General features: G+C 40.4%; 1 protein-coding gene across 1 annotated transcript in view; it reads left to right on the forward strand.

The window, feature by feature from the left end:
- The window catches only part of col27a1b (collagen, type XXVII, alpha 1b), a 121,700-nt gene that overhangs the window by 64,256 nt on the left and 31,090 nt on the right, over positions 1-26,354 (forward strand). Inside the window, exons 13-30 of the mRNA XM_074670028.1 lie at positions 2,426-2,479; positions 5,050-5,094; positions 5,703-5,756; positions 7,641-7,685; positions 8,289-8,342; positions 8,614-8,667; positions 13,795-13,848; positions 13,944-13,997; positions 14,072-14,125; positions 14,209-14,253; positions 15,076-15,129; positions 15,359-15,403; positions 15,584-15,637; positions 16,668-16,721; positions 17,113-17,166; positions 18,654-18,707; positions 23,148-23,201; positions 23,607-23,651. Coding sequence (XP_074526129.1) covers positions 2,426-2,479; positions 5,050-5,094; positions 5,703-5,756; positions 7,641-7,685; positions 8,289-8,342; positions 8,614-8,667; positions 13,795-13,848; positions 13,944-13,997; positions 14,072-14,125; positions 14,209-14,253; positions 15,076-15,129; positions 15,359-15,403; positions 15,584-15,637; positions 16,668-16,721; positions 17,113-17,166; positions 18,654-18,707; positions 23,148-23,201; positions 23,607-23,651 — 927 coding nt within the window. The remainder of the gene's footprint in view (positions 1-2,425; positions 2,480-5,049; positions 5,095-5,702; positions 5,757-7,640; positions 7,686-8,288; positions 8,343-8,613; positions 8,668-13,794; positions 13,849-13,943; positions 13,998-14,071; positions 14,126-14,208; positions 14,254-15,075; positions 15,130-15,358; positions 15,404-15,583; positions 15,638-16,667; positions 16,722-17,112; positions 17,167-18,653; positions 18,708-23,147; positions 23,202-23,606; positions 23,652-26,354) is intronic.

Genomic DNA, 26,354 nt, shown 5'->3' on the forward strand with positions numbered 1-26,354 from the left:
TTTATGCTTTACTGTTTTTTAGCCTTTCTCTTATCTTTTATTTCCCATGACATTAAGTCCGTCCATCCTTTTATTTACTCTTTCTATGTCACGTTAACATATAGATATAGTTACTTACTTTTATTCAGATTATATCTAATCTATGGCTCACATTTGTTTCATTTTTAATCCCTTCTTCTCTGGTACCCTTTAATTGTCTTAATTGTTTTATCCTTTTGCTCATGTGTCTTATTCTAATTTATCTTTGCTTTGATATCATCAATACTCTATCATTCATTATTTGTTATTTTATCATCATTAAAACTTCATCTTTTCATCTTTGCTGTCCTGTTTTTTGTTTTTAACTGCCTTTTATTGCCCTCTTTCCTTTTCTTAATGAGTGTATGTTTTTAGCCTTTATTTTAGTCCTCATGGTCTCATCTTATGTTGCATGGTTCTTGAACTGTCTGGGTACCTATGGGTTTCTATGACTTGTGCTTTGTTGTGTCCTGTCTGCTGTCAAAGCACTTTGTTAACTGTTGTTTTTAAAAGTGCTATATAGAATAGAATAGAATAGAATAGAATTTTATTGTCATTGTAACAAGTACAACGAAATTGAAGTCACAGCAGCAATCGAGAAAACAAAAGTAAGAAAGTGTATAGAAAGTGCAAAAAGGTTTATAGGAAAAAAAGCTGCTGACAGCTTGTCCATCATTGTCCAGTCAGCCAGCCTCCACCTCCACAGGGTCCAGGACTGAGCTTCTTCAGCAGTCTGTTCAGTCTCTGTCTCCTGGATCCTGTCTGCTCACAGCAGATGAAGCTCTTCCAATGTGGCGTTGGTGTCTGGTGTTAGCTCTGTTAGCCATGTCTGTGAATAGCATGATGCTACTCTGCTTCTGGTATTCCCTCTGTTGCTGGGTTAGCACAGCTAGCTCGTCCATCTTATTGGAGATGATCTTACGTTCCCAACAACGATGGATGGAAGGACAGGTCCATGTCGTCACTTCTTAGCTCACACCTGAAAACTAAGGCTGCACGATTATCGCAATCGCAATCGCAATCGCAATGTCAGCACATGCAATTACGTAATCGCACAAGAGGTTATCGCAATCGCAATCGCAATCGCAATCGCAATCGCAATGTCAGCACATGCAATTCAGAAAACCAGCACGTCGTCCTCACCTCCTTCTCCTTACCTTGTGGGGAAACATCTGGCCTAGCACCAGTTAGCATTGCCAAGCTACAGGCTGCTAACAGCTAATTTCACATGTAAACAATGCAGCCATGGTTACATGTAGGGTCTCCAGACAAACACAGGAGAAAAAATGGTAAAAATTTCACTGAAGACAAAACCAGTTTGGTGTAATGACCCACTCCAAATGCAAAAATGATGAAAAATTAAATCAGCTTCTTTCATTAAATTCTAAACTTTTGCACCTTGTTAGAGTTAAATCATTTTCTTTTTGCTGCTTGGATCTATCACAGAAAATCACCTTCTTGGATCCTGTGGTGAATATTTACAATGATCCAATGCAGACTGGTAGCAAATCCATCAAACACATCATGGAAGCGTCCCGAAAAAGGATCTGCATGTGTTTCTGATCAAACTCAGTCAGTTATTGTCGTTTTTGGAAGAAGGCACATTTTTCCACATTGATCCTCATGTTGCACCAATTACTGCTCTGACCACAAATAAAGGCCCCATTCAGCAGTCTGCTGCACAAACAATGCGTCTCTTAAGGACTGTATTTTTCATATTTATCTGTTTTTGTCTCTGTGCTGTCAGAGAATGAAAGATGTCTCCTGTTTTTTCGCTCTCCATCACCCCTCCTTTGCACGCTGGATTGAATGTTGACACACGGCACGTTGACAAGCACACGATGAGCGTGTGGCCTCGTGGCTGCAGCGCGCCTCTTGTTCTGCCTCCATAATGGAATTACGAGTGCCAAGCAAAAAAAAAAAACAGAAGCACATAGTCAGCACTTCCTGAGCCAAGCAGCTTTATTCGGCCATTTAGGCGAGTCCTGGGGGTTTGGTTCGCGGGCTGCCGAGCGCTCCCTGCCAGCAGCGCGTGCACAGACGCTCGGTCGCTGGGAAACATTCAGCCGTGGAATTTCCTGCCGGTCTCTCAGGAATGGAGCACGGGGAGCACATTTGATGGGATTTGCCAGGCTTTACTCAGCAAACTTCTGTTTTGGGAAACACTTTGGGGGTCTGAGGGTTTAGGGTGTTGTACACTTGACAGATCTTAAAGGCTCTGAGGGAAAATCTGTGAAATAAGCTTCATAAATGATATCGATGCGGCTTCATTTTATCCCCTGTGTTCCATAAATCACACAGTAAATCAACAAATTCAACAAGGACATGTTGTTTTGATATCATGAACATAATACAGCCACTCACTTCCCTCTCTGCTTACGTGACAGCCCTGTTTCTCTGTGTTCAGGGGTTTCCTGGAGACTTTGGAGAGAGGGGACCTCCTGGCCCAGATGGGAACCCAGTAAGTGACACAACGTAGTAAAAGCACTTCTTTGTCCTGCTCTTTTTGGATTATTTACCCTTTTTGTAGCACATTTCTTCCAAAAATTTGATAAAGCATGTTTCTCTCAAATAAGACAGAGGAGTGTCTTTCGAAACCATCTTTTTTTGGTAAAACGAATACAAGCCACATATCCTGCTGATAAGTCCAGAAACATGTCTTATTTTATGATATCAGTAGCAGAGGATTTTGGCACAACTTCATCCACTCCAAAAAGGCCGTCTTCCGATGACCCAGACGAAGTCTTGCTGGAGTTTTGACCTTTTTTCACCCGACAAGTCAAGAACAAAGTTGTATTACAGGATATTTGAAAACAAAATGACATCTGAATTGCTTATAAAGAGTAAAAAAATCTGCTAATAAGAAGTAACAAAAAAATGCTTATTAATTATCCTGAAATAAGAATAATGTCTCAGAACAAGAAACTAAAAAGTTCCTCATTATCTGTTGATTTATGTGGCAAAAAAAATAAAAATAAAAAAAAAAATACAAAAGAGGACCGAACATAGACCCTTGGGGAACTCCAGAAAATGCTCCAGCATGTTTTCATTTTTACACATCTGATACACTTCAAAACTGAAATCTTCAGTTAGACAAAGTGTCTATGTCTAATTTAAGTAAAATTTTCTTATTAGACTTGATAAAAGCCACATTTACCTGAGAAATCCAGAGAAAATGTTTCTATCAAATTATTAGAGGACAAAAGCAAAGTCTCGTAACATTTGCCCATCAAGTTTCTTGAAATAAAGAATAATATCTCAATACCAGAAGTACATCTTCTTACCCCTTTCATGACCTCATAATTAGTATTAACAAGAGATGGGCACCTTTCACATTTGAAACAATACGGTACCATTGCCCGGTTCTGTGCAATCAGTTTTGGTACTTAACTATGGAGGACTAAAAGTGCCAAAATAAAATACCAGACCCTCAGTGATAGCTGCTGTGTTAGTTTGTTTGACAGGAGACCCCTGAGTCTGGCAACCCTGCCGACGAAAGTCATGTTTGTGACTCGACCATCATAAGTCCCGCCCACTGGGTTTGATGGCTGAGAGTAACAGATAAAATTAATTCAATATGTACTGCAATTTATCTTGGCACTTTTAGTCCTCCATACTTAACAGTACAAATTTTCTGTAATTTTGTGTGTTTATGTGAAAATAAATATATATATATTTTAAATAATACAGCTCAAAGTTTTTCAATTTAACATGTTTATTTCTCAATATATAACTTTGTGTTGCTGTGTTCATTTCCAGCATGGAAAGTTGCCTACTTTTCTACTCCCTCACGGTCACAAGGATGTGTTTAGGTACCTAAACATGGTACCGTTTGTTTTTGTGTGAAATGATACTCGGTACTACAAACAGAATTTGGTACCCATCCCTAGTGTTAATATTCTAAAATAAGACATTTTTTATGACTTGTCAGATGAATGTGGCGCAAATTAAGTCAATCTTACCAAAAAATAGGCATATACACTGAGTTAGACTTCTATTTTTTCATGAACGATTTAAGTTCCAGCATAAGTGCAAGTTGCCTTACAAAAAATCAACAACAGGTCAACTTTAAAGCTCCTGTGAGGATATTTTAGCTGTTACTAGCTGTTTTCGGGACTGAAAATCAAAACTGATGCCTGATTTTGTCTTAAAAACTTAAAACTATAAGTTTCAACATAATTTTTTTCTTAAGTTATTTTGATGCCTAAAGCTGCTGCTGTGGGGTAGGTGACTTTGGTTTTACACTGCAAAGATCCTGTTGTCTGTTTAGAGACAGTATGTGGGAAATTTCTGTCACAATAAAAGCACTTCATGCATGTTTATAAGACAGTAACAGCAAAGACAGAAAAGGTACCACTTTGTCTTAAGGGGGCGCCAAAGTTGGCACATGTTGAAATTTCTTACAGGAGCTTTAAATCCCCGAGGTGGTTGTGAAACAGACTGAAATTAGCAGTGATTTCTTTCTGGTCCAAATAATTGACAGCAAACAGTGTTTTGTCCACAGGAGGGCGCCAAAGTAGATGCAAACCTAAAGTTTCTAAGAGGAGCTTTAAAAGCGAGCCCCTCCCTCCTCCTTCAGAATTCAAACTGATGTGAGGCCGTCATTAGCGGGCTCATCTTTCTCCACGCTCGCCCTCGCTGCTCCTGATTGATGGGGTCAGCCTGAGATCGTGATCAGCTGACCTCCAGACCTCATTTTCTCCGACTCCAGAGGGGGAAATGTTCCATCTGTATGCGCTCATCATCTTTCATTCATAGCGGAGAAGGGGACGATGTGTGTCATTCATCCCTCCGTTTGAGAGGATGTCGGCATGGCATGTGGCTGCAGGGTGGATCAGTCAGAAAACAAGACGCTCTCTGTCTTGTGCCAATTGCTCACTCCCTGTGCCCGAACCAGTGGCGAGGCGCATTACTCAGGCGATTAGTGGAGGAAAACACCAGTAAACAAACTGTTTGCTTCTCTGCACTTCTCTCTGAATGTGCTCCTGCTGCATCTCCTGTTTATTATTTTCTCTTTTATTGTCCTCTCAGGGTGAGCTGGGAGCTCCTGGCCCGTGCGGAGTCCCTGGTCTTATTGTGAGTGTTGAATCTTTCTGGCTCCGGCTCTTTTTGTTTTCACACATTGCTCAGTCTGCCTCTTTAAGTCCATCCGTGTGTTTCCTCCCTCCCCTGGAAATCAGCTTGAGACAAATGTTTCAGAAAGTGCTTTATGAAAGAAAGTATGAACCCTCTCTGGCTATTGTTAGTCCTCTCTTCACATTTTTCTGTTGAGACTTTGAGCTCAGGAAGTTTTGTTGAGTATTATGAGCTCAGAGTCCTGGATTTCTAACTTCAGTACTTTCTCCACACGGACCAAAATGTGTCAAAAGCGTTGAGTATCAGACAGTCTTGAGAGCCCGAGGCTGGCATTAGGTGTCAAGTCTTCTTAGTCATTTTATATCCTCTGATAGTTCTTCATTTGCATCTAAATGCTGACAGTTTTTAAAGTGTACGTCTGACTATACCTGACATTTATAAAAGCTCTGCTTGTTATGTTACACAAAAAGTTTAAAGGTAAGCTATGAGGGATGAATATAATGAAACATACACTTACGTTTGGGTAAAATCAGGTCAGGGTAAACTTTTTAAATCTCATTCAAGCTTTTGGTCTTAATAGTAATAGGTGTATGTGTTTTTTCTTATAGGGAGACATGGGCCCTGCTGGCATTTTGGGGATATCAGGACCACCAGGACTCAAGGTACATACATTCTTAGTCTTTGTTTTGGAATTAAATGGAGATCGGATCGAAACAAATTTTCTTTGTTCGAGACAACTTTTTAGTGGATACGACACGCCAAGGTATTGGACTTATCAGTACAGTATGTAGTGCTACGTGACATCAAGAAAACGTAGTAGCAGCCGGCTGTATGTAGTGCTATTGGCAGCCCGGTGCTCCGATGTATCAGTGGGCTAACATACAACATGCTATAATACATGTCTGTAATGTGTACTGTTGGCGAATCCTGGTTATGTCCTGTCAGTCATCTACCAATCAGAGCTAACGTAACCTCACTCTTCATTTTATTGATGGACTCTCAAGTTTGAACAGACCACTGCAGAATAGCTGCTGCTAAAGGCTAATTAGCCTTTAGCTTAGGCCGTATCTCCCTCCTGTTTATCTTTCCTCTGCTCTTCTGTCCTTTTTCTGTCTGACAGTTAGGCTCCAATGTCCACCATCACTACAAAATTAATCACAGAAATCGTTTTCAGCAGAGAAAAACACAGATCTCTCTTCTCTCTGCTAAACTCCGTCAGCTGGTGTGGTGTTGTCATAGAGACCTAGATGTGCTGTAAAACAATCCGGTCCTGGTCAACCCGATTGGGAAGCTATGAAGTATCAATTAAAAATAACCTGTAACCAGCAATACTGGCGTAGATAATCTCATTTTGAAGTGTGGATTACAATCAGGCATATAACTAGAAGGAAGACTTTTTCAAGATCACTTTTGAACTCCTCACAGCCCCTTTAAGTAGCATTATAGCAACATTGTTTACGAATATGATGCTAAGTAAACTTTCCATCCAGTCCCCAGAATATTACTGAAAATTTCCCTAATGAGTAGAAAAAAATGTTAGTTTATTTATCACTGAATCAAATGAAATAACCACAGACTGGTAGCATGAAGAGACACACTTGTCGACCTCTCTTGTCCAGTTAAAGTTGGGTTAATAACTCTGCTCTAATGGGAGTGTTGAGGTTTCAAAGTGGAAATGTTTCTCTGACTGTTCAGGATATAACTTCTCGGAGCTCGCTAATTTTGTGTTTTTGTGATGCCTCAGGTTTTGTTCTTTAGTTTGGTTCAGTTTGGTTTTAAATGAGGTACACAGGTAAGGCATATCTGTAAGTAAAAAAGCAGAGTAGCAATGGTTGTGGCAACTTCCAGCGTTGAGAGTGTGAAATCATGCAGTTCCTCATGTGTCCACTAGAGGCTGGCTCCAAAAGTGAGGGAAACTCCATCAGAGCCTAAATTAAACGTCCTGTTTCAAAGCAGAGTTACACACAAACAGCCTGGTTCAGAAAATTGAAATAGTTTAATCTCTGTGCTCAAGTTTCATTGCAATTCTTTGACATCAACCACAATACTTTGGTGTAAGGTAGACAACATTGGCAAGTTTCTAATTTAATTTTCCCACGTTTGTATTTTGGTATTTTATGCTTTCTTGGAGAGGATAGGACAGAGGTAGGGCGTAAAAGTGAAGGAAGGGGTGACATGCAGCAAAAAAATGCAACAAGTTGGACTCAGACCCAGGCAGGCTGCTCAAAGGACCACAGCCTCTGTACATGAGGTGAGTAATTTAACCAACAAGCCCAACCAGCGCCCTTAGAGTCAGCATTTCCAGTGTGGTGAGCACCATCTTTGGGCTCCGTGATGCCTCCTCAGAAACCAACAAGTGACATTTCTTAGCTTAGCACTCAGCGGTCTTAACCAGAATGTTCTGACAGTGGTTCCTTTCACTCTGGCTGGACATGTGGTCGGTGTTTTAACAGTTTGTTGGATGAAGTTAATAAACACGAACGACAGGAACAACCAGGACTGGTCGTGATGTTTGACTGTCTTCTCTCTCCAACTCTTGCTTCAAGGGAGTACCTGGGAACCAAGGGGAACCAGGACTGAAAGGTGATAAGGTGATCTGCACATGTCTTTATCAGCCTATAATGTTACCTACAGTGAACACCTTAAAACAAAGAACTAAAGCTGTGACCTGTTGCACCAGCTCTGTGTAAGAGACTTAAAGAGGGGTATTGTGCTATTTTTTAGACTACATATAGTCCCTTCCTTTTGAAAAGTCGTATTTCAGCGCCTGTCTAAAACTCTTCATTTTGGCTGCTGTCTCTTTAAAGCTCCCTGCTCCACAAACCCCCATCTATCTGATTGGCCAGCTCTCTGAGGGCCTGTTGGGGTGGACCTTGGTGTTTTAGGCCAGTCTCTTTAACTTGCCATGAACCAGTTGGGAGATCCCTATGTGAAGATATCATTTCAGCAAGTCAGGTTTAGAACATGGAATACCCCTCTTTAAGTGGAATGCCCCCTCTTTAAGTTGTTTTATTGTTTGGTTGGAACTACTTCAGAAGCAGTAGAGTTGTAACTCACAGAGCTGGTGCCACCTTGGGTCGTGCCCTGTGTCTCTGAGCACTGCTCTCACTCTGATTTATTCAAGTCAAGTTTTTCAAACATCCTGATTTTTTTCCACAAGTTTGTTTTTGTTGATTTTTCTTATTTTTTTTCAGGGGGATGTTGGATTACCAGGGGAGCCAGGGCCATGTGGGTTCCAAGGTGATAAGGTATGTTTGTATATCACCCAGAAATAATAAGATGGGTCGTTTGATGCCTGGCTGTTTTCAACGGCCTGTCAAAGTGTCATCCGGAAAGACGTTGAACTCTAGCTTGCCTCTGGTGCTAAAGAAGTGTCTTTCACTGCCAAAATCTGTTTGTGTGTACAGAATTTGATCTGTTCTCTACGTACACTGCAGAGTTACAGCCGATTTATCGTTTTATTGTGAATTTTTGTGAGTGTTAGTGACTTGATTCACTTTGCTGTCGTCTGTCTTTCAGGGTGTCCGTGGTTTACCTGGCTTGGTGGGTCCTTGCGGAAAACCTGGACCACAGGTATTGTCTTTACTCATTTTATCTAACAAAAGATCTGATTATTGTGTTTAAAATAGGGCTGTCACTTCACAATAATTAGATTAATTGACAGATCTGCAGAAAAGACCCAAACACACAACTCGAGGAAAAATTAGTCTTTTAATGAAGAAAAAATTCTGAAAGTTAAAACACAAAATCACAGTGAGGCTGGTAAAAACTAAGCAGAACATACACATGGACAAGGAGTTATCTTGCAACACGTGACACGATGATCTGGCACAGGACAAAGGGAGACACAGACCTTTATACAAGAGGTGGAAACAATGAAGGGCGGGGCTTACAATCCCAATGGCGGGAAAACATGAGGGGAGGAAGTGAAGCCTGAAACGAGAGGAAAGACATTACTACAAAATAAAAACTGAAAATTTAAGATGAAAAACCAGACTGAAGTCTTTTTGAGAGCTTCTTGAACGATCTTTCAAGACCCAAATAATATTGTTTTCTGTGACGATGTAAACACTAAAACTACCTAAGAAGAGTCGACTTTTATGTCTTTCTTCCTGCTTTTGATCAAAAAAACAGATAAAAAATACTTTTTTAGATTGCACCCATCTCTGGCGCTCCATCCTTTGATCCTCTCCATGATCTCCGTTGTCTTTTCTCTCTGAACTGCTGCTCAGTTGGAGCATGAGCTGCCTGAACTTTTCTGACTTGCAGCGTCTCACTGTGTCTCCGTCAACTCACATCTTCTCCTCATATCCATTCTGAGCTCTCATCCAAAGAGCACACCGCTCTCACCCACAGTAGTTGACGAGCAGGATTTTGATTGACAAGCTCCGCCAGACCCCGCCTCCTCCCACTGAAAAACACGTTTTACTTCTGTAGACCATAGACTGTACATAGAGTGGACAGCGAGGCTCAGCCATTTACCATTGTGCGGTTTTGAAGCGCAGCCATTGGAAGCAGTTGTGCAGCCAGAGTCTGTGCAGTAGAAACTGTCAGGGATTCTGGGAGAATCTGAATGTAGCTGGGTCGCAAAAATAACTTTTTTGTCTTTCGAGAGTCTAACCACTTATTGACTCTACCTCCTGACATATTTTACAATCCCTGAAAAAAAATACCTCTTATAACTAATGGAAACGAAACTCTTCAGAAAAAAGAGGACTTGAATACAAGGCAGCCAAATGATATCTTCAAATCACCACAACAATCAGACGTGAGAAACATTTCTACGAGGTGTATTCGTTTTTTAGAGTTTGACCACAGCCCATCTGGAATGACTGGTGGGGAAACAGATTTTTTGACCTATACTGCAGCCAGCCCCCAGGGGGAGCAGTTCTTGTGGTGACCTAACTTCAAGCCGAGCAAGATGCCGTCCATTTTTTTTTCTTACAGTCTATGCTATAGACACAGTAAAGGGTTGCACAATAGAATTGACGTCTCTAGACATCAATGGCTGCCAACAAGGACAATTTCATATTGGCCAGTTGAAAAAATGTGGATTTATAAATCTTCTCTTTTTCGTGTGTTCATTCGATTAGTCATGCTCTACAATTTAGGGCCACACTTTACTTTAGATGTCCGCAAATTTCATCACACTTAGCTTACACAAAGCTTTTTCTCAATACTTTAAAATCACCACATAACTTCTTTAAAATGATGTCCAAATTTTTTATCGCAAGTCACAATTGGTAGGTTTCTGTTTTTTTACCAAAGAAGAAGGTGACGATTAGCAAATAATTTATTTGAAATGAAATCACAACCCACCACAAAATGTTTTTAGAAGTATCCCAACGTTTCTGCTGTTTCCAGAGAAGCAGGTGATAAATAGCTGCTTAGTTCTTGAAAACTGAAGTGAGGTTATCTGTTTCCTTTGATAATTACCTTCGAAATCTAAAGTGAATAATTCAATTTCCCAATGAGCCGTTGATAGTTAGCTATTTGTTATTTAATTTAACAAAGTTCTTTAGTACCCAGTTTGTTGATATGCATAATTGAGATCAGAAGCAAAATGATAAACCTTTATGATTAGGCCTATAGTGTTTTACATGATACAAGCGTAGGCTTCAGATGTGATATTCACCAAGAGTGGGGTTGTAAATTGGCCTTACCTGATTGTGATAGACACTGCGAGAACGGGCGCACAGCAAAATCTGGCCAGAAGTTATGTGCTCATTTTCACCAAATTCTCTGGAAATTTCAAAGAAATAAGAAAAAAGACTTTGTCCAATTATTACCCAAGTGGGATGAAATTTGCGGACCTCTAAAGTAAAGTGTAACCCAATTTTGTAATGTTCTAGAATTAAAAATCTTTATTTGGGAAACTTAAGCAGACATGAGTTTAAAATGCAATTAATTAGATTAATTGATTAGAAATCCTGTAATTAATTAGATTAATTTTTTAATCGCCTGACAGCACTAGTGTAAAGCATATAAAATGTAAGTGGATAAGCACTACCTCCATTGCTGAGAACACATGTATACCTCCTGACATGGAAACCCCGCTCAGGCCTGCAGGTACATCCTCCCTCTTACTGACACATGGCTGACTCTGAATGGCGGTGGGCGTCTTCCTGGTTGTTGATTGGGCTTGTTGTGCACAGCTGGAATGTTTGATATACTGACTGTACATCCACAGTGTCTGACACACTCTGCAGGTTTTCCTGAGTGATCTGTAATGGATAAATAAACCACCACCACCAAAGGGCACAGAGCAAGCTGAGTGCTCTCTCTGTTTTGGTCTATTTCTCTATTTTTCCTCTTGGCTGCTTTAGAATCGAATTGTTTTCTAAAAGCAGAGTGGTCGGTTGGAAGTCTGAAGTAAGGCTTGGGAGACGCTCAGGGCAAAACATGCCAGTGCTTTTGGATCAAGATGGATGGAAACCTTCAAGTACAGACAAAAGTAAACATCAAGCACTCATGCATGTGGGAAAATGTTGGTCGAAGAAATGTACGTTAATCAAGAGCTGGCGTTCAGAGAGCGGGGCACCGGAATATTCCCAGCTGCGAGGCTAATCCACCAAAGCTGGCACTTGTACTTTCTGAGTTGTCCTAAATATTTTCAGAGCCTCATGATCTGATTTGAGATTGTTTGCTGAGAATGCCCACACTCTATTTTTGCTTGACCTGTTTCATGATTTGGCAGCTTCTCCCGGCCTGTTCCCCGGATAGACACTGAACTCAGGCAAAGTGTTCGACTTAGTTCAGCAAAGAGTGGAGCTTTGGATGAAAAGAGCAACTAACTTTTCGTGTGCGTGACCTGGGGGAAGCAAAGATGCTTTTTGTTGACAGACGCTCTGTAGCAGACATTAGATTTTAAAAGCATTGTGAGGATTTTATGAATAGTCCTGCAATCGTCAAATTTTTATACATTTGCCTGGTCACAGTCCACAAACTAAAATTAGATTATCAGCACCAAAAAGTTATCTTGAACAAGGAAAATTAGTGTTTGAAAGAAGATCGAATGCATGTTTATCCTTGTGACACTGGGTGATGGTGCTCATGGGAAATGGAGTCTTTATCCTGGAATAACACTATTAATTCTGACCATAGGTGTCACTGTAAACAACACCAACTGAATAGTCCTCACTTGGGTTGGGTACCTTTCCCATTTGAAACGATATGGTACTCATGCCCAATACCTGGCAATCAGTATAGGGACTCAATGGTACCAATATTTGGTACTTTTCTGTGTGTTTATGTGGTAATAACTATTCATTTGTTTAATAATAAAATCTTAAAGATTTTCAATTTAAGCGGAGTGTTAGTTAAGGCAGGCCATGACGCCAAGCTCTAACAGCTTAGCTGTTATCATTGGTGCAGATCAGCTGATTGATCGGCTGACTCCTGTTTGCCTTCTATTGGAAAATTACATTCAGAGCGGGCTGATTAAACAGCTCTAGCCCAGCCTCCTTCCTGCTTCCTCTGCTGGCATTTTACAACCCACCTCCACCCCACCTCCTCCTGCCAATGTATTCATGTCGATTGCTCTGCTCTGTCTGTTTTTTTTTTTCCGCTGCACTCCCTGCTTACGCCGTTGACGATGGCTCATATTGGGCAGGAAGGTGTGCTCTTCCTGCCACAGGCTTTCCACGCAAGTGCATGGAAGAGCAGGGAGTCCCAGAGCAGAACCATACCGCCAAATGAAACTGTGCAAGTTAATAAAAATTATTTTGAAAAAGTGGTCCTGACTGACACGTTTATTTCTCAGTATATATTTGCAATGCTGTGTTTTTGTCCAGCATGGGAAACCACCCACTCTTCCACTCCCTCACAGTCATAAGGATGCATTTAGGTACCTTAACGTGGTACCCTTGATTTTATGTGAATCGGTCCTTGGTACCACAGATGGAATTTGGTTGGTACCTATAAAAGTACCTAATTTGATACCCATCTCTAGTCCTCACAGAGCTGTAAGTGTTAGTTTAGGGAACAAAGCATATGATGTTCAGTAGGGATGGGTACCTTTGACATTTGAAACAATACGGTACCAATGCCCGGTACCTAGGGATGGGAACCAAACTAGGTACTTTTATAGGTACGGACTGAATTCTGTCAAAAGTACCGAGTACCGATTCACACAAAATCAAAAGGTACCATGTGTAGATACCTAAAGAAATCATTACGACTGTGAGGGAGTGGAAGAGCAGGCAGTTTTCCATGCTGGACATGAACACAGCATTGCAAGGTTATGTATTGAAGAATAAATACATTAAATTGAAAAGATTTTATACTTTATTATTAAAGAAACTGATATTTTTTACCTCATAAACACATAAAGTACCAAAAATTGGTACTGTTGAGTACCAGTACCAATTGCCAGGCACCGGGCATTGGTACCGTATCATTTCAAATGTGAAAGGTACTCATCCCTACTGGTACCTGGCAATCAGTATCAGTATCATGTCCAGCATGGAAAATCACCCACTCTTCCGCTCCCTTATAGACTCAAGGCTGTATTTAGGTCGATTTTACGTGAATCTGTACTTGGTACTACAGATGGAATTCAGTCAGTACTTGTAAAAGTGTCTAATTGGGTACCCATCCCTAATGTTCAGTGGATGAAGTGTACTTATGGTTGATCATCTGGATGTTGTGACCTTAAAAGAGTCCGTTGATTAAAAAGACTTTGCTTGTGTCATTTCTTAGGGTAAACCTGGTGAAAAGGGCCCTGATGGTGTACCTGGCCCACCTGGCCCAGAGGTAAGACAGATTCTGTCTCTTATATCACTTGATATCATGCATAATGCAATAAATGTGCTGCAGTTTGGTGACATTTTCATGATTTATTGTCACAGGGCTTCCCAGGAGACATCGGCCCGCCTGGACAAAACGGCCCTGAAGGACCCAAGGTGAGTACGGAGAGGTCAGGTTTGCAAACAAAAAGAAATGAAGCCAGAGTTCACATTTGGTTTCTCATCCACAGGGAAAGCAAGGGACAAGAGGTCTGCCAGGTCCAAGAGGAACACTGGGACTTCAGGTGGGAGGTGATGTGCTTTGAAGATGAATAAAACATAATAAGACACATCTTCTGCTGACCTTTGGTGAAAATTTCTCTGTCAGGGTGATGAGGGACCGGTCGGGCCAGTTGGACCTCCTGGACTCGAGGTGAGTGTTGGTTGGATAAACCCGTCAAATGAAAACAGCCTGAAAATATGACACTGTTATCTTTAGATCCACACTGAAAGCCACGGGTGAAAGCCACGGCGCGTGTCTCTGCCTAAATGACGCCTTGGGGTTGCTGCTCCTTTGGCTGGCTCATGTCTCCATTGTTCTCATGCTGTTTTGAAACACTCTCTACTGGACACTGTTTTCCTATATCACCAGATTGGTCTGCAATAATACTCACTATCTCAAACCAAACTGGCCTGCTCTATAAGTTGGTCGATGCATGTCGAGAAAGGTTTGGATTTTCTCTCTGAGGTCAAATGTGCAATTAAAGTTGACTCAAGGGACAGTGTAATCAGCAGGATAAAGAAGCTTTGCAGGACAAACTAATAACTTTTAAAGAGACAAACAGGATGACTTTGAACTTTCCAGAAGCGTAAATTAAAGTCAACAGTCTCGGTGCGAAGAGAAAGTGTTTGTTTGGAGTCATCCAGGGCCAAACAACACAAAAAGAACTCCACTGAAACTCTATTTCTGCAACGCTTGACTCCAGTCTCCCAAAAGTGCAACCCACAAGTGATGGCTGAAAACAAACATAAATGACCCAATGACTTGTGAGAGTAATAAGCCGCCTTTGATGCTGCAAACAGCTCTTTGTTTTACGGATCATTAAGTTTCTTAAAGGGATGTTTTTGTTTTAGCATCACTTGCTGGTTGGCTCCTCGTGGGACGGTGGAGACACACACCTTTCACAGGAGTTTGTTGTTGTTGTTTGTTGTGCTGCAGCGCACTTCCTCTGTGTCATTCTTGCTCTCTGTTCAGGGCAGGCCTGGGAGGCAGGGATTCCCTGGACTGACAGGCCCAGATGGACTCAAGGTCAGACCTAACAGACACAAATACAGCGCAGAAACACTGTCGTCTTTAACCGAACATCCTCTCCCCGGCTTTCTTTTATGATAATGTATCATCTGAATAAGTGTAAATTAGATGTTAATTCTGCGTTACCACAGGGGAGCTCGTCTCTGAGCACATTTCGGCTGATTTGAACTAAAAAAGAAAAGCTTGAATAAGTTTGTGATATGCTAATTGTCTGCTGTTGCTGTAGGGCGAGACCGGGATGACTGGCGAGGTCGGGAAGCCTGGCGAGAGGGTAAAGACTTCTCTCCTTCTCTCTGCCGTTTGATGCTCGCTGTGTCTCCCTGTGTCTCGCTGTGTGTCGACTTTCTTGGAGTCCCAAACGCTGTGCAGCCCAGAATGGGGGAGATAACTTCAAGTGAGCAAAGAGAAATAAGAGACGGTTAAGACAGCTTTTTTTTTTCCTCTCCTTCAGGGAGAGCCTGGTTTCATCGGGCCTGCTGGAGAGGCCGGCATCGCTGGAGAGAAGGTTAGTGAGGTCTCAATTTGTCAGGCTTTGAAAGCATCAGTCTGTTGTTGTTGTTGTTGAACCCAAATTTAGGCTTTGAAATTTCTCTTTGAAGATGAAAGAGTGGGAGAAACCTGAGACCAAATGTCAGATTCAACAAATTCGATCATACAGTGGCTTTACACTGCAAAACTGAAAGCTTATCAAGTGTTTTTGTGTTCGAAGTAAAAAAAAAAATCTGCCAATGGAAAAAGAGAAAAGTTACTTGTATTAAGAAATTATTCTATTTTTAAGAAAATTTTTGAGCAATTTCCCCTGTTCCATTGGCAGATTTTTTTACTTGGTACAAGCAATTCAGACTTCATTTTTTTTTACTTTAAATAACTTTAATTTAGACATTTTTCTGGACTGATCAGCTGAATATAGCTCAGATGAAGTACAAGACAACTTTTACTTAAAATCAGAAATAAACACTCGATAAGATTTCAGTTTTTTGCAGTGGTCAGACTGAGCTCATCGTCTACGTCAACTATAAAAATTCATTGTGAATCCCTCCCAACTCTCCCTAACGAGAAAGCAACACAACATGCTTTTGAGTTTCACTTTCGCTTTTCTGCGCACTCTGCCTCTTTGAGAGCCGCTCAGTCACGGTACTCAGCTGTGCGCTACTCAAAACATGACGGCAGATGAGTTTGATGCTATTTTACAGCTGTTTTTGTCTTTAAATCACTAGAAACAAGACATTTTTCTGGACTGGTCAGGTGAATGTGACTCATATTAAGTCTAAAAAGACATTTTCTACTGAAAATAAGAAAGAAACACTTGATAAGATTTTAGTTTTTTGCAGTGTGGAGGACACTTATAAAGCAGAAGTGTCAAAAATCCACCTCTACCAGCTACTCACATGATCAGATTAGTAGCCTTAACCCCTGTCAATCAGTTTCAGTGCAGATTTTTAGTGCATTATTTAGTATTCTTTGAACTAAATACTAAAAAAAAATGACAAAAATTGCTTGTAATGTTACTCTAACTGAAACTTTTGGTTCCACAGGGGGACCGAGGGAAAACAGGCGTCCCCGGGCCTCCAGGTGAACCAGGGCCGATGGTAAGGAGTAAGTCTGGACCCCGTCTATCATAACAGGGGGTAATGAAGTCACGCATGTAAGGGATCGGGTGAGATATTTTTGGGGAGACTGATTTAAAAAATAAACACAAAAAGTAAATATGCTTCTTTGGTAGATTATTTCTTTTCTGTAACAATTCTTCTTGGTAATAAATCTTATACAGTAGTAAAACCAGTTTATTTCCTTTTAAATGCAGCCACATATTTAAGAGACATGCCAAATCTTCTCTGCCAATGCTAAACAGCTTGTTCTGCTGTTTCCTGTTCTGGATGTGGTGCTATTTAAAAGGGAAACAGGGTTAAAATGGTGTACAATATATTTGCCAAAAAGCAGATGATGTAGATATCATTTGAGTAATGTTATGTCCATCAGGGTCACACAGGAACACCTGGAGAGACGGGGCCCACTGGACCACAAGGAATCCCAGTGAGTTTATTATCAGAGCTTTATTGCTCTTTATTCTTCTCTTGGTGGTTGGACCCTGTACTATACGTCATACTTGGCTGAAAAGCTTCTACTTTAACGGATGTAGTCTCAGCAATGTCACTCATTGGCCTCTGAAACATTTTGAAGCCCAATGCAGGCTTAAAGCTACACCTCATCCCACATGTCTGTCACATATCTGATTGTTTCAAGGTAAAAAAAAGATAAATCTGGTGACATTCTTTCTTCCAAACAAATGATTTTCAAAATCCACCCCTTGTTCATGGTTTAAAAAGAAAGAACTGGGCTGATGAAACCAAACCACTTGGCAGTCAGAGGTTTCAACATAGGTGTGTATGTGGTTTCAAGTGTTTCTGCAGCCACCCTCAAGTGGACACTCATGGAACTGCAGTTCTAAGCACTTTTGTATTGTCTTTATGCCATTGGAAGGGCTACCACAAGTTTACACGACAACGGCTTTAGGATTAAATGCAATAGAATTGTTGCATTTTGGACTCTCAGTCACACAGAAACAGTGTTTTTGTCAAACTAAAGTGCAAACTTAAAAAAAAAACCGCTGCAGCCACTGTTGCATTGTAAACAGCAAGCTGGCGTTTTTAGATAGGATTGTCTTGGTCTACCATGTTGAGCTTGTGCTACTGAATCTGCTGAATCTGCTGACTGTCCTTCAACAAAATGTGCATCTGTTGCTCCACATCTGCTCTTAGCATTCACCAATACACCAGATGATCGTTCCAACTCTTGTTCAGTGGAGATCTACCAAAAGCCGCTTCTGGACAAGACAGTTATGGCCCCAACTACAGGCCTGGCATGCTCACTGTAGCGTGTTTTCAGTCCCTCAGTATTTCTGTGTTAACACAGATTTTTTTCTCTTCATTTTTTGCGTACTTGCGTGTTGCGTTTTGGGGTGAAATGATGTTGTATAAAGGGGCCTTAATCTGAAGCCAGTGTGGAAGTACTAAAAACTGCTGTGTCCAATAGAGGGGGCCTGCAGAAACACCAGAAACCAGAGGATAAACATGTTTACAGCCTGGTTTTAAAACAGAGTTTGAGTCTGGAAAGCTACATTCTTTGTAGGCACACAGAGGGAAAACTCCTCCATAACTTCTTAATTAAACTGATGAGTTTTGCCCATATAAGGGCATGACTGACAGGTGGTCACTCTATAGATGTCTACAAAGAGGCTAAACGCCCACCTCAGTCACCTTAACTCAAAAGAAGCTAGGTTGAGTTTAGCACGTCCACTTTGGCATCTGTGATAGGCTTCAAAACTCTGTATCAGAAACAAATGGGTGACATCACAGAGGCTACATCCATGTATTTTACAATCTGAAGCTGAAGTGAATTGACTTAGTCCAAAGTTAATAAAAACCAATAAAAAACAATTTTGATTACCGATGTTACTCCAAAAAAAGAATTTTTCAAAGGTATGTTTCAGTCAGAATCTGTATTTGTTTCCACAAATTCAGGGGCCTCCTGGTTCACGTGGATACATCGGCATCAGAGGCCCAAAAGGCACAAGGGTGAGTAACTTAAAGCTGCTTCATCATAAAGATAAAGTATTCACAAGAAAAAAAAGAAGTCTGAACAAGCGGTTATGACGTGTTCAGGGTAAAAATGTCTTGTTAGACTTAATTTGAGCCACATTCACCTGACAAGCTCAGAATAATATTTTATTTCTGAGACAAAACACTACTTTCTAGAAATACAGAGAAACAAGCTCAAGATTGAGTCTGAATTCACCTGAGCAGAAAACATGTTCTCCAACATGCAGAGCAGAAACATGGCACATCTTGTTCCATTAAACTCAACACCCCAGAGTTTCTGTACATGATGATAACGCGCACACTGCTGTGTCTGTCATGAACTCTGAATAATTTTCTTTTTTACATAAATGGAGTTTCTACTTTGGGAAAATAGCCTTGGGTTGCACAGCAGGATCATTGTACTGCATGAATAATTGATCTAACATGAATAAGTGGTATAATTAGGGCTTTTAATTCTGTGGATTGGTTTTACACGGCTCCCTTGATATCACAAGTAGTCACAGACGTAATATTTAATAACTATAATAGCAGAAAATTACATCAAGGCTTTGGAAAATAGAATTATGAGCAGAATGATTAAACAGCAGTTTTTCTATTTTAACATCTGGAATTTTTCCAAGTCAACAGGAACGTATAATCAGTGACAGTGATTTCTCTGTGCCTTACATTTTTTATTTTCATTATAAAATTATCTTTTGTTTATTGAACATAACACAAGGCACATGTGCTCCATTCCTGCTCCCACTGATCGACTAGCATGACCAACTTTTTTTAGATCAGTGGTTTTCAGTTGGCCCAGCCTTAAGACCCACCATCACCCTAAGACCCAAATCAAGAAAAGTTTTCAAACTGTCAAACTGGTGTGATTAAAAGAAGATGCCGTTTGAACCTGAGATAGAACAGAATATCACTAGACACCAACACAAAATAAAGTTATGTGATAATCTGAAATGTCAAGCAGGTGGCGATTCTTTCAAAATAAAAGCCCAGGATTTTTTTTTCTCAACATCTTTTGTTGCCCAGGCAATCAGGCAAAAAGGCTAAATGTTGTCTTTACATGTTTCCAAAGTGAACAAGAGCAACATGAATCTGTATACTTAATCTGAGCTCTGATATGACTTGACTGGGGGTCTTCAACAGGGGGTTTGCTGCCTCGAGAGGGTCTGTGGAGGTACTGTAGGGGGTCCATGACACTTTGGTTAATAGGCATACTACTCACTATGCCCACTCACTGTACCTTGCAAATATTTCAAATGAAAGTAGGGATGCACCTATATGAAAATAGTGTCTAACACTGTTATCCGATATTAACATTGTTGTTATGGCGGATAACCAATATTTATGGATATTAATACTGGTAAAAGAAAAAAAATCGGAGATGATCAAATTGTGAACATACTGAAAATCATGCAAACTGAATTTTTCAATATCTCCTTTTATTTGCAATCTTGTTTTCCTTGCCCATTCTTCTTAGGTAGTTTTGGTGTTTGGTCATAGAAAACAATATTATTTGGGTCTTGAAAGATCATTCAAGATGCTCTGAAAATGGCCGGCAGCTAATGAGTAAATATCAACTGATACCCATATTGATACTGTGCATCTCTAAATGAAAGTATAAACATATGTACGGGTGTGTTTTCTGGGTGGCTTAGTGTTAAATGCACGATAACAATGTACATTTGAACAAAGCACTAGGCCTGGCTTAATATAAAACACAATTTAACATACAATATTTATAAATAGTTGGGGTTCCTGCTCCATCTCTCCATCAGTAAGGGAGTGCTTGGTCTGAAGACCAGTGTTTCTCAAAGTGGGATCCCAGGACCCACTAGGGGTCTGTGAACCATAGCCATGGGGTCCGCAGAATAATTAAAAAAGCTTTTGTAAAAGGGTGCTTCATCATTGAAAAATCATCAACAAACTAGGACATCCTTTTTTCTAATGCTCCTGTTCACTTTAGTTTTGTGCCATGGGATCATCTCTCTGATCGTGACATGTCTATCACATCATAGTGTGATATAACAGAAAAAACCCTCAAAACAAAATGACCTTGGTGCAGTGGCGTGCACAGACTTTTTAAAGTGCAGGGGCCAAAAGTAGAAAAAACAGGCAAATATAGCATGCATTTTTGCCACCCAGAGGGCAGTTAAGTGTGTTTTACCAACCAGGACGGCACTTCCACACCTTTAGGCTCCCAAAAGGTCACTTCAGCAGGTGTTTTTCAACAACTGGGCCACGAGGGGGGTGACTGCCTCACCACTGCCTCAGAGATAACATTTTTTCAAAGTTTACAAAGTGATTAATGTAGCCCAATTTTTGGTTGCAAAATTACACATTACATTGTTACAAAGTATTAATATTTAGCTAACCATTGTTAGGATAACAAGGTGGTCCTTGGAAAAATGTCCAACCTGAAAGGGGCCCACAGTCTAAAAGAGTTTGAAAACTCCTGCTTTAAACTACTCTTTGTTTACAATACAAAGCCCTGTTTCCACCAAGCAGTGTGATGGCGCGCATTTTATGGCGTTTCCACTGACCAATCACGGGACAGATCCCCGAATAACCGAGACGAACCTTCTCTGAAACAAAGCTTGATTGTTCTTTGTAACAAAGAGCCACATGGAAATCATACAAAAGGTAAATTGCTGGATATTTTCCATCATTGCTCCTTGTTTACTGTGTCACATTTTTCTTCTTTGTTGGATGTATTCGGTTGCTATGGCATCACACTATTATGTAACTGATGCAGCTATCAGCATCCAGCTTACACGCCGCCTACCACTAGGGGGCACAGTTGGCTGTGGAAACGCAAACAGGACCAACTTTAACCAAGCCAACTCGTACCAAACCATACAGGCTGCTTGGTGAAAACATGGCTCAAGTCTAAAGGCACAAAGACAGTCAGAATTGGGCTCTGTTTATAAAGTGGCCAAAATCATAAAAACGCTTGGCATATTTAAGAGTTTTTGTTGTTTTGTTGAATTGACCATTAAAATACCCATAAAAATATTACATTTCCAAAAAGTTGTCATTATGACATGTTGCTCTATAAACCATAGAACAGAGCCAGCTCTTTGTATAAATGAAAAATAAAAAAGGATGCACTGCCCCCCTTAAAAAGGTCTATGACCGTAACATTGCTGCATTAAACAACTCCCTTCTGGAAATTGGCCAATGTTTGGGAATTTTTTTCTTCCATTAATTTGGATTTAATTGTCTCTGACTCACCTGCCCAAGAAGATGTGCAAAGATTTTTGCTATTCTTGTTTAGTTTCTTGGAATAAGACATTATTTTCTGGACTTGTCATGTGAATGTGGCTCAAATTAAATCTAATAAGAGAAATCCAATAAAATAAAATAATGAAATACGAAAACATTTGCTTTGCTTTCAGTTTTTGAAATGAAGCCATAAACCAGAGCCAATAGCTCACAAATATTTTGGTCCTGCAGTCACAAAAATCTTCATCGCTCATTCATCTGACTTATAGCTTTGCCTCCAACCAGGGTGATGTTTGTTTTGCTGATTGAACGCGTACATCCTTTTGGCTAAAAAGCTCCTTCATCCTCACCCAAACTGACTTCACTTTAACATGAAGCATCTCTTAGATGTGTGTCATTATCATAATTTATCCTTTTTATTTCACTTTGAAGTAAAAAATAAGCTCCAAAAATTGTTGCACTTTAAAGGAGAGCCAGAGTAAGTGGGTGAGCTTTCAGCTAATGAGCTAGTTTTAGTTAAATGGATGTTAAAAAGGGATTATGAAGAGAGGGGTGGATTGGTGGTTAATGTCTGCACTTCATAAAGTATCCACTCAAGCTTGTGTTTCCCTCCAAAAAAAATGGTGGAAAAGCCAGTTCAGCTCAAGGACTTTTTATCTTTCATCAACATCCTGAAGTAAGATACATCACTTTAACGGTACCGTCGTGCTTCATAAAGATATGATAGCAGACTGCTTTGACTTGTTTTGACCCTTTTGGAAGCAGAAGCGTACAAGAACAACCAGTACAAGACACAGCCAGGCCTTCAATATTTGATGACAGGGAAGAGTTTGCTTCCAAATACACGGAGACGATGAATCAGCCGCAGGATTCATGACCTTTCTCCAAAGCTTTTCCACAATAACCCCAGTGTGCAGGCGGCAGCGCTCTGTGTGAGCGTGGAAACATGGGGACAAAGTCTACCCAGTGCGAATTGGGCATCCTTTGGAGCTTATTCGCTGGTGCCAAGTATTTGCAAAATCTTTGATGGTGTCCCTCCAAAGTGGGCCAAGCCACAGTTCACAATTAAACCCAGAGTGCTGCCTCCCAGGCTCGGAGTAATAAGGATGACAAAGATGGAGATTAAGCCCACTAATTTATCGATCTAACATGTCAAACATTACGTGTTTAAAGTGTCGCTTTTGTTTGTTCTCACAGGGTCCGTGGGGTCCTGATGGCCCTCTGGGGGAGAAAGGATCCACAGGAGTAAAGGTAAGAAAGTGGAGTTAATTAACATTTCAGGAGTGCCTCATTTTAAGTTTTGTGTTTCATACTTTTCATGCCTTAGAGCGTCGTCTGGCCTTCACTACCTGATTGTAAATCGGTCTCATTGAAATCAAGGATAAACCAGATGGAGCTGTTTCTGTGGCAGAGGGAAACGAAAATCAAGAGAACTTTTATCATCAGCTTTGTTGGGCAGAGTGTAATTATCAGATATTTTTAACTTCTGAAGGATCTTGAAAGAACATTCTTTGTTAGGCACAAATCTAACAACAGAACTTAAATCAAAGACTCTTTAAATATTGATGGGGCCGGCCGAGCTTGGCAGTCGGGAACATTTTAACTCTGGGGGATTTGAGAATGCTAAGTTAACTGAGCTGGATGTTTTCTTTGCAGGGTCCTGATGGTCCGTCAGGAAAATTGGGTCTCCCTGGGGAAATGGTGAGAAAAAAATGGTCCCCTTTAAATTCCCCTTGTTGCAGAGGAAGTCTTTTAATAATTCACCACAAGTGAAAAAGTCCAGTAGAGAAAGACGGGGCTGAAAGCACCACAGTCAAATATTCTTGTTAGAGAGAAAAATAGCTGTTGAGGGAGTTGTGTGAATAATTAAAGAGCTTGTTTTCTGCTACCAGTGGTCTCAGGCTGGAGTCCAGCTTGAGTCTTCTGGACTTGTGACCTGACTTGGACTGGAGCTTGAGATTCAGATGATACTATTTGTTATTTATTTATCTGAGGCCTCAAAGACTGGATGTTTGTTTGCCTCCGGGGTCAGGGTTAGGTCCCTGCCAGGATGAGGCTCCATTAATTCTGTGTATTTCTTTCAAAGATTTTAAAACAAATGCAAAGGAATGCAGTGCAACATGCATGATATGTAAAGGAAACATTATGAATACAGAGACAAGCTTAAACTGGACAGACGTCTGTCGAACAGTGCTCAGAAAAGTAAGATGTAATTAGCCTTTCCCAGATCAGGGATTACCAACTTCTCTGCTGAAAACGATTTCTGTGATTAATTTTGTAGTGATGGTGGACACTGGAGCCAAACTGTCAGACAGAAAAAGGACAGAAGAGCAGAAGAAAGATAAACCGGAGAGAGATAGAGCACGGGCTACAGGCTAAAACACGAGCCACAGGCTAAAATGAAGAGTGAGGTCATGTTAGTTCTGTTTGGTGAGGTTGGAGTTTGTAGATGAGCACGGTAGGACATAACCAGGTTTCACTGACGTTACAGACACATCTCAAAATCATAATCATAATCATAATCAAGTTTTATTGCCAAGTACATTTGCACAAAAAAGGGATGTGTTGGTGCAACAATTAACAAGAAAATAAAGTGAACAGAAAATAATATAGAAATACTAGCTGTACAGTGTAAAATAGAATATAGAAAAAGTTAAAATGTAAAAATATATGGAAAAAAAATAAATGTTATTTATTTTAGAAAGACCAGGGTTATTAAAGTCAAAAAAAAAAAAAAAAAGTAAAACAAACATTGAAAAACATTTTTAATTAGTGAAATAAAAATTGAATCAAGTTTTTACTAAAATGTGATAAAGAACTTACAATGAGCTCACAAAACTACCTTAAAATGAAATAAATTATAGAGAAAATTTCTTTAGTTTTCGTCTTTGTCGGACTGTCTCAAATTGCAACTCGCTGTTTAGGTTGGATATAACATGTTTTGTTTCTGCCTGATTCACCCCAGCTGGCGTACGCAAAAGTGTCCACACTTTGTCTGCTAGCAGAGTGTCAGTGGCAGTGAAAGCTGGGAGAAACTGGCAGGGAATATGATTATGTCTCTAATGGGACCAGGTGCCTCGCAGTGAAAGGGGATGAAGTATGCTGAACAATTCTCAAAAGGAAAAATCCCACATATCTCAAAGTCTGTCTCAAAGCTCACACTGGGAGGCTAACCGAGCTAACCTGGTCATAGACTGTGCAATTAATGGACGTCGTCTCCCTGACGTCACCTGTCTGTTTCTGAAAGAAACTTTTGAAGCAGATCGGCTACCTTGGCCATATTGGAAGTGACTGGGCCTTTGAGTTCAGCTATAGGGCGCCTGTCAGTCCCATGAGACTGAGTTGTGCCTCTGATTGGGCTAGCTCGCGATCTTAATATCCTGTGCACTGCCGAGTTAGAAAAAAAACACCCCCTATACAGTGCGTGCTAATCGTGAAATTAGCGACTCGGATAGGAGATGCTTTTTTAACCAGGCTGTAAATATGTTAATTTCTGCTTTGAAAACCACTTTTTTTGGCTTGGTGTGTATGTGATTTCTTGTATTTCTGGATTGTCTTATATTCTTAGACTGAAGGTTACAGCTTAGGTCAAGGTAAAGGAGAGTGCCCCTGAAGCAGAAGCTAATCCACAGACAGGCAGCCATTAAAACAAAAGAGACAACCGCATGGCAAATAACACTGATGCAGAGCTTTCTTGTTTGATGAGGAAGGTTAATTCTGAAACTCAAAAAAACTAAACTAAAAATAAGCATTTTAAAAAAAACTAGGAAAAAAACAGCTTTAAAAACTCAAGAAAAGTAAACTAAAATTGCATCCTGGGAAAAGTTGTCTTGAACAACGAGCAGTAGTGTTAAAAAGAAGATCAAATACACACCTTGGCAAAAGTCACATCCTCACAACAGTAGGTGCTAGGGCTCATGGGAAACGGAGTCTTTATTCTGTAAAAACACAAGCTTTTCTGAAGAGTTCTCACAGCACCTTTAAGATCAAACTTTGTAAGGTAAACAGGAATATTTAAATCATACCTGTACCTATTAAGATATTCATCCCTGATGATGGATTGATGTTTGAAGTTAAGCTAATGTTACTTCAATCAAATTCTGTTGGAAAATAGCTCATCTTTTTAATTTGTCCTTTAAATAGCCAGTCTCTGTTACTGTCACCCAACTTCAGAGGAAGAAAAAGACTGAAAATGTGGAGGTCTTTTTTGTGAGCGCTCATGTGAAGTTCAAACACTTAAATTCAGCCTTGTCTGAAACAGTTGTGATAATAAATTCAGTAACTTTTCCCTTTTTAAGTCAAGTATCAAGGAAAAGGGCTCGGTCTTTCTCCCCCTCTGGGAGCTCATGTTCTCTGCTCTCAGATGTGATTTGCAGTTTTCCTCTTCTTTGTGTAGCGCTGAAT

Source organism: Halichoeres trimaculatus, unplaced genomic scaffold (genome assembly GCF_033239565.1).
Source record: "Halichoeres trimaculatus isolate MK-OKI-2021-1 unplaced genomic scaffold, fHalTri1.1 fHalTri1_scaffold_5, whole genome shotgun sequence".
Lineage (NCBI taxonomy): Eukaryota > Metazoa > Chordata > Actinopteri > Labriformes > Labridae > Halichoeres > Halichoeres trimaculatus.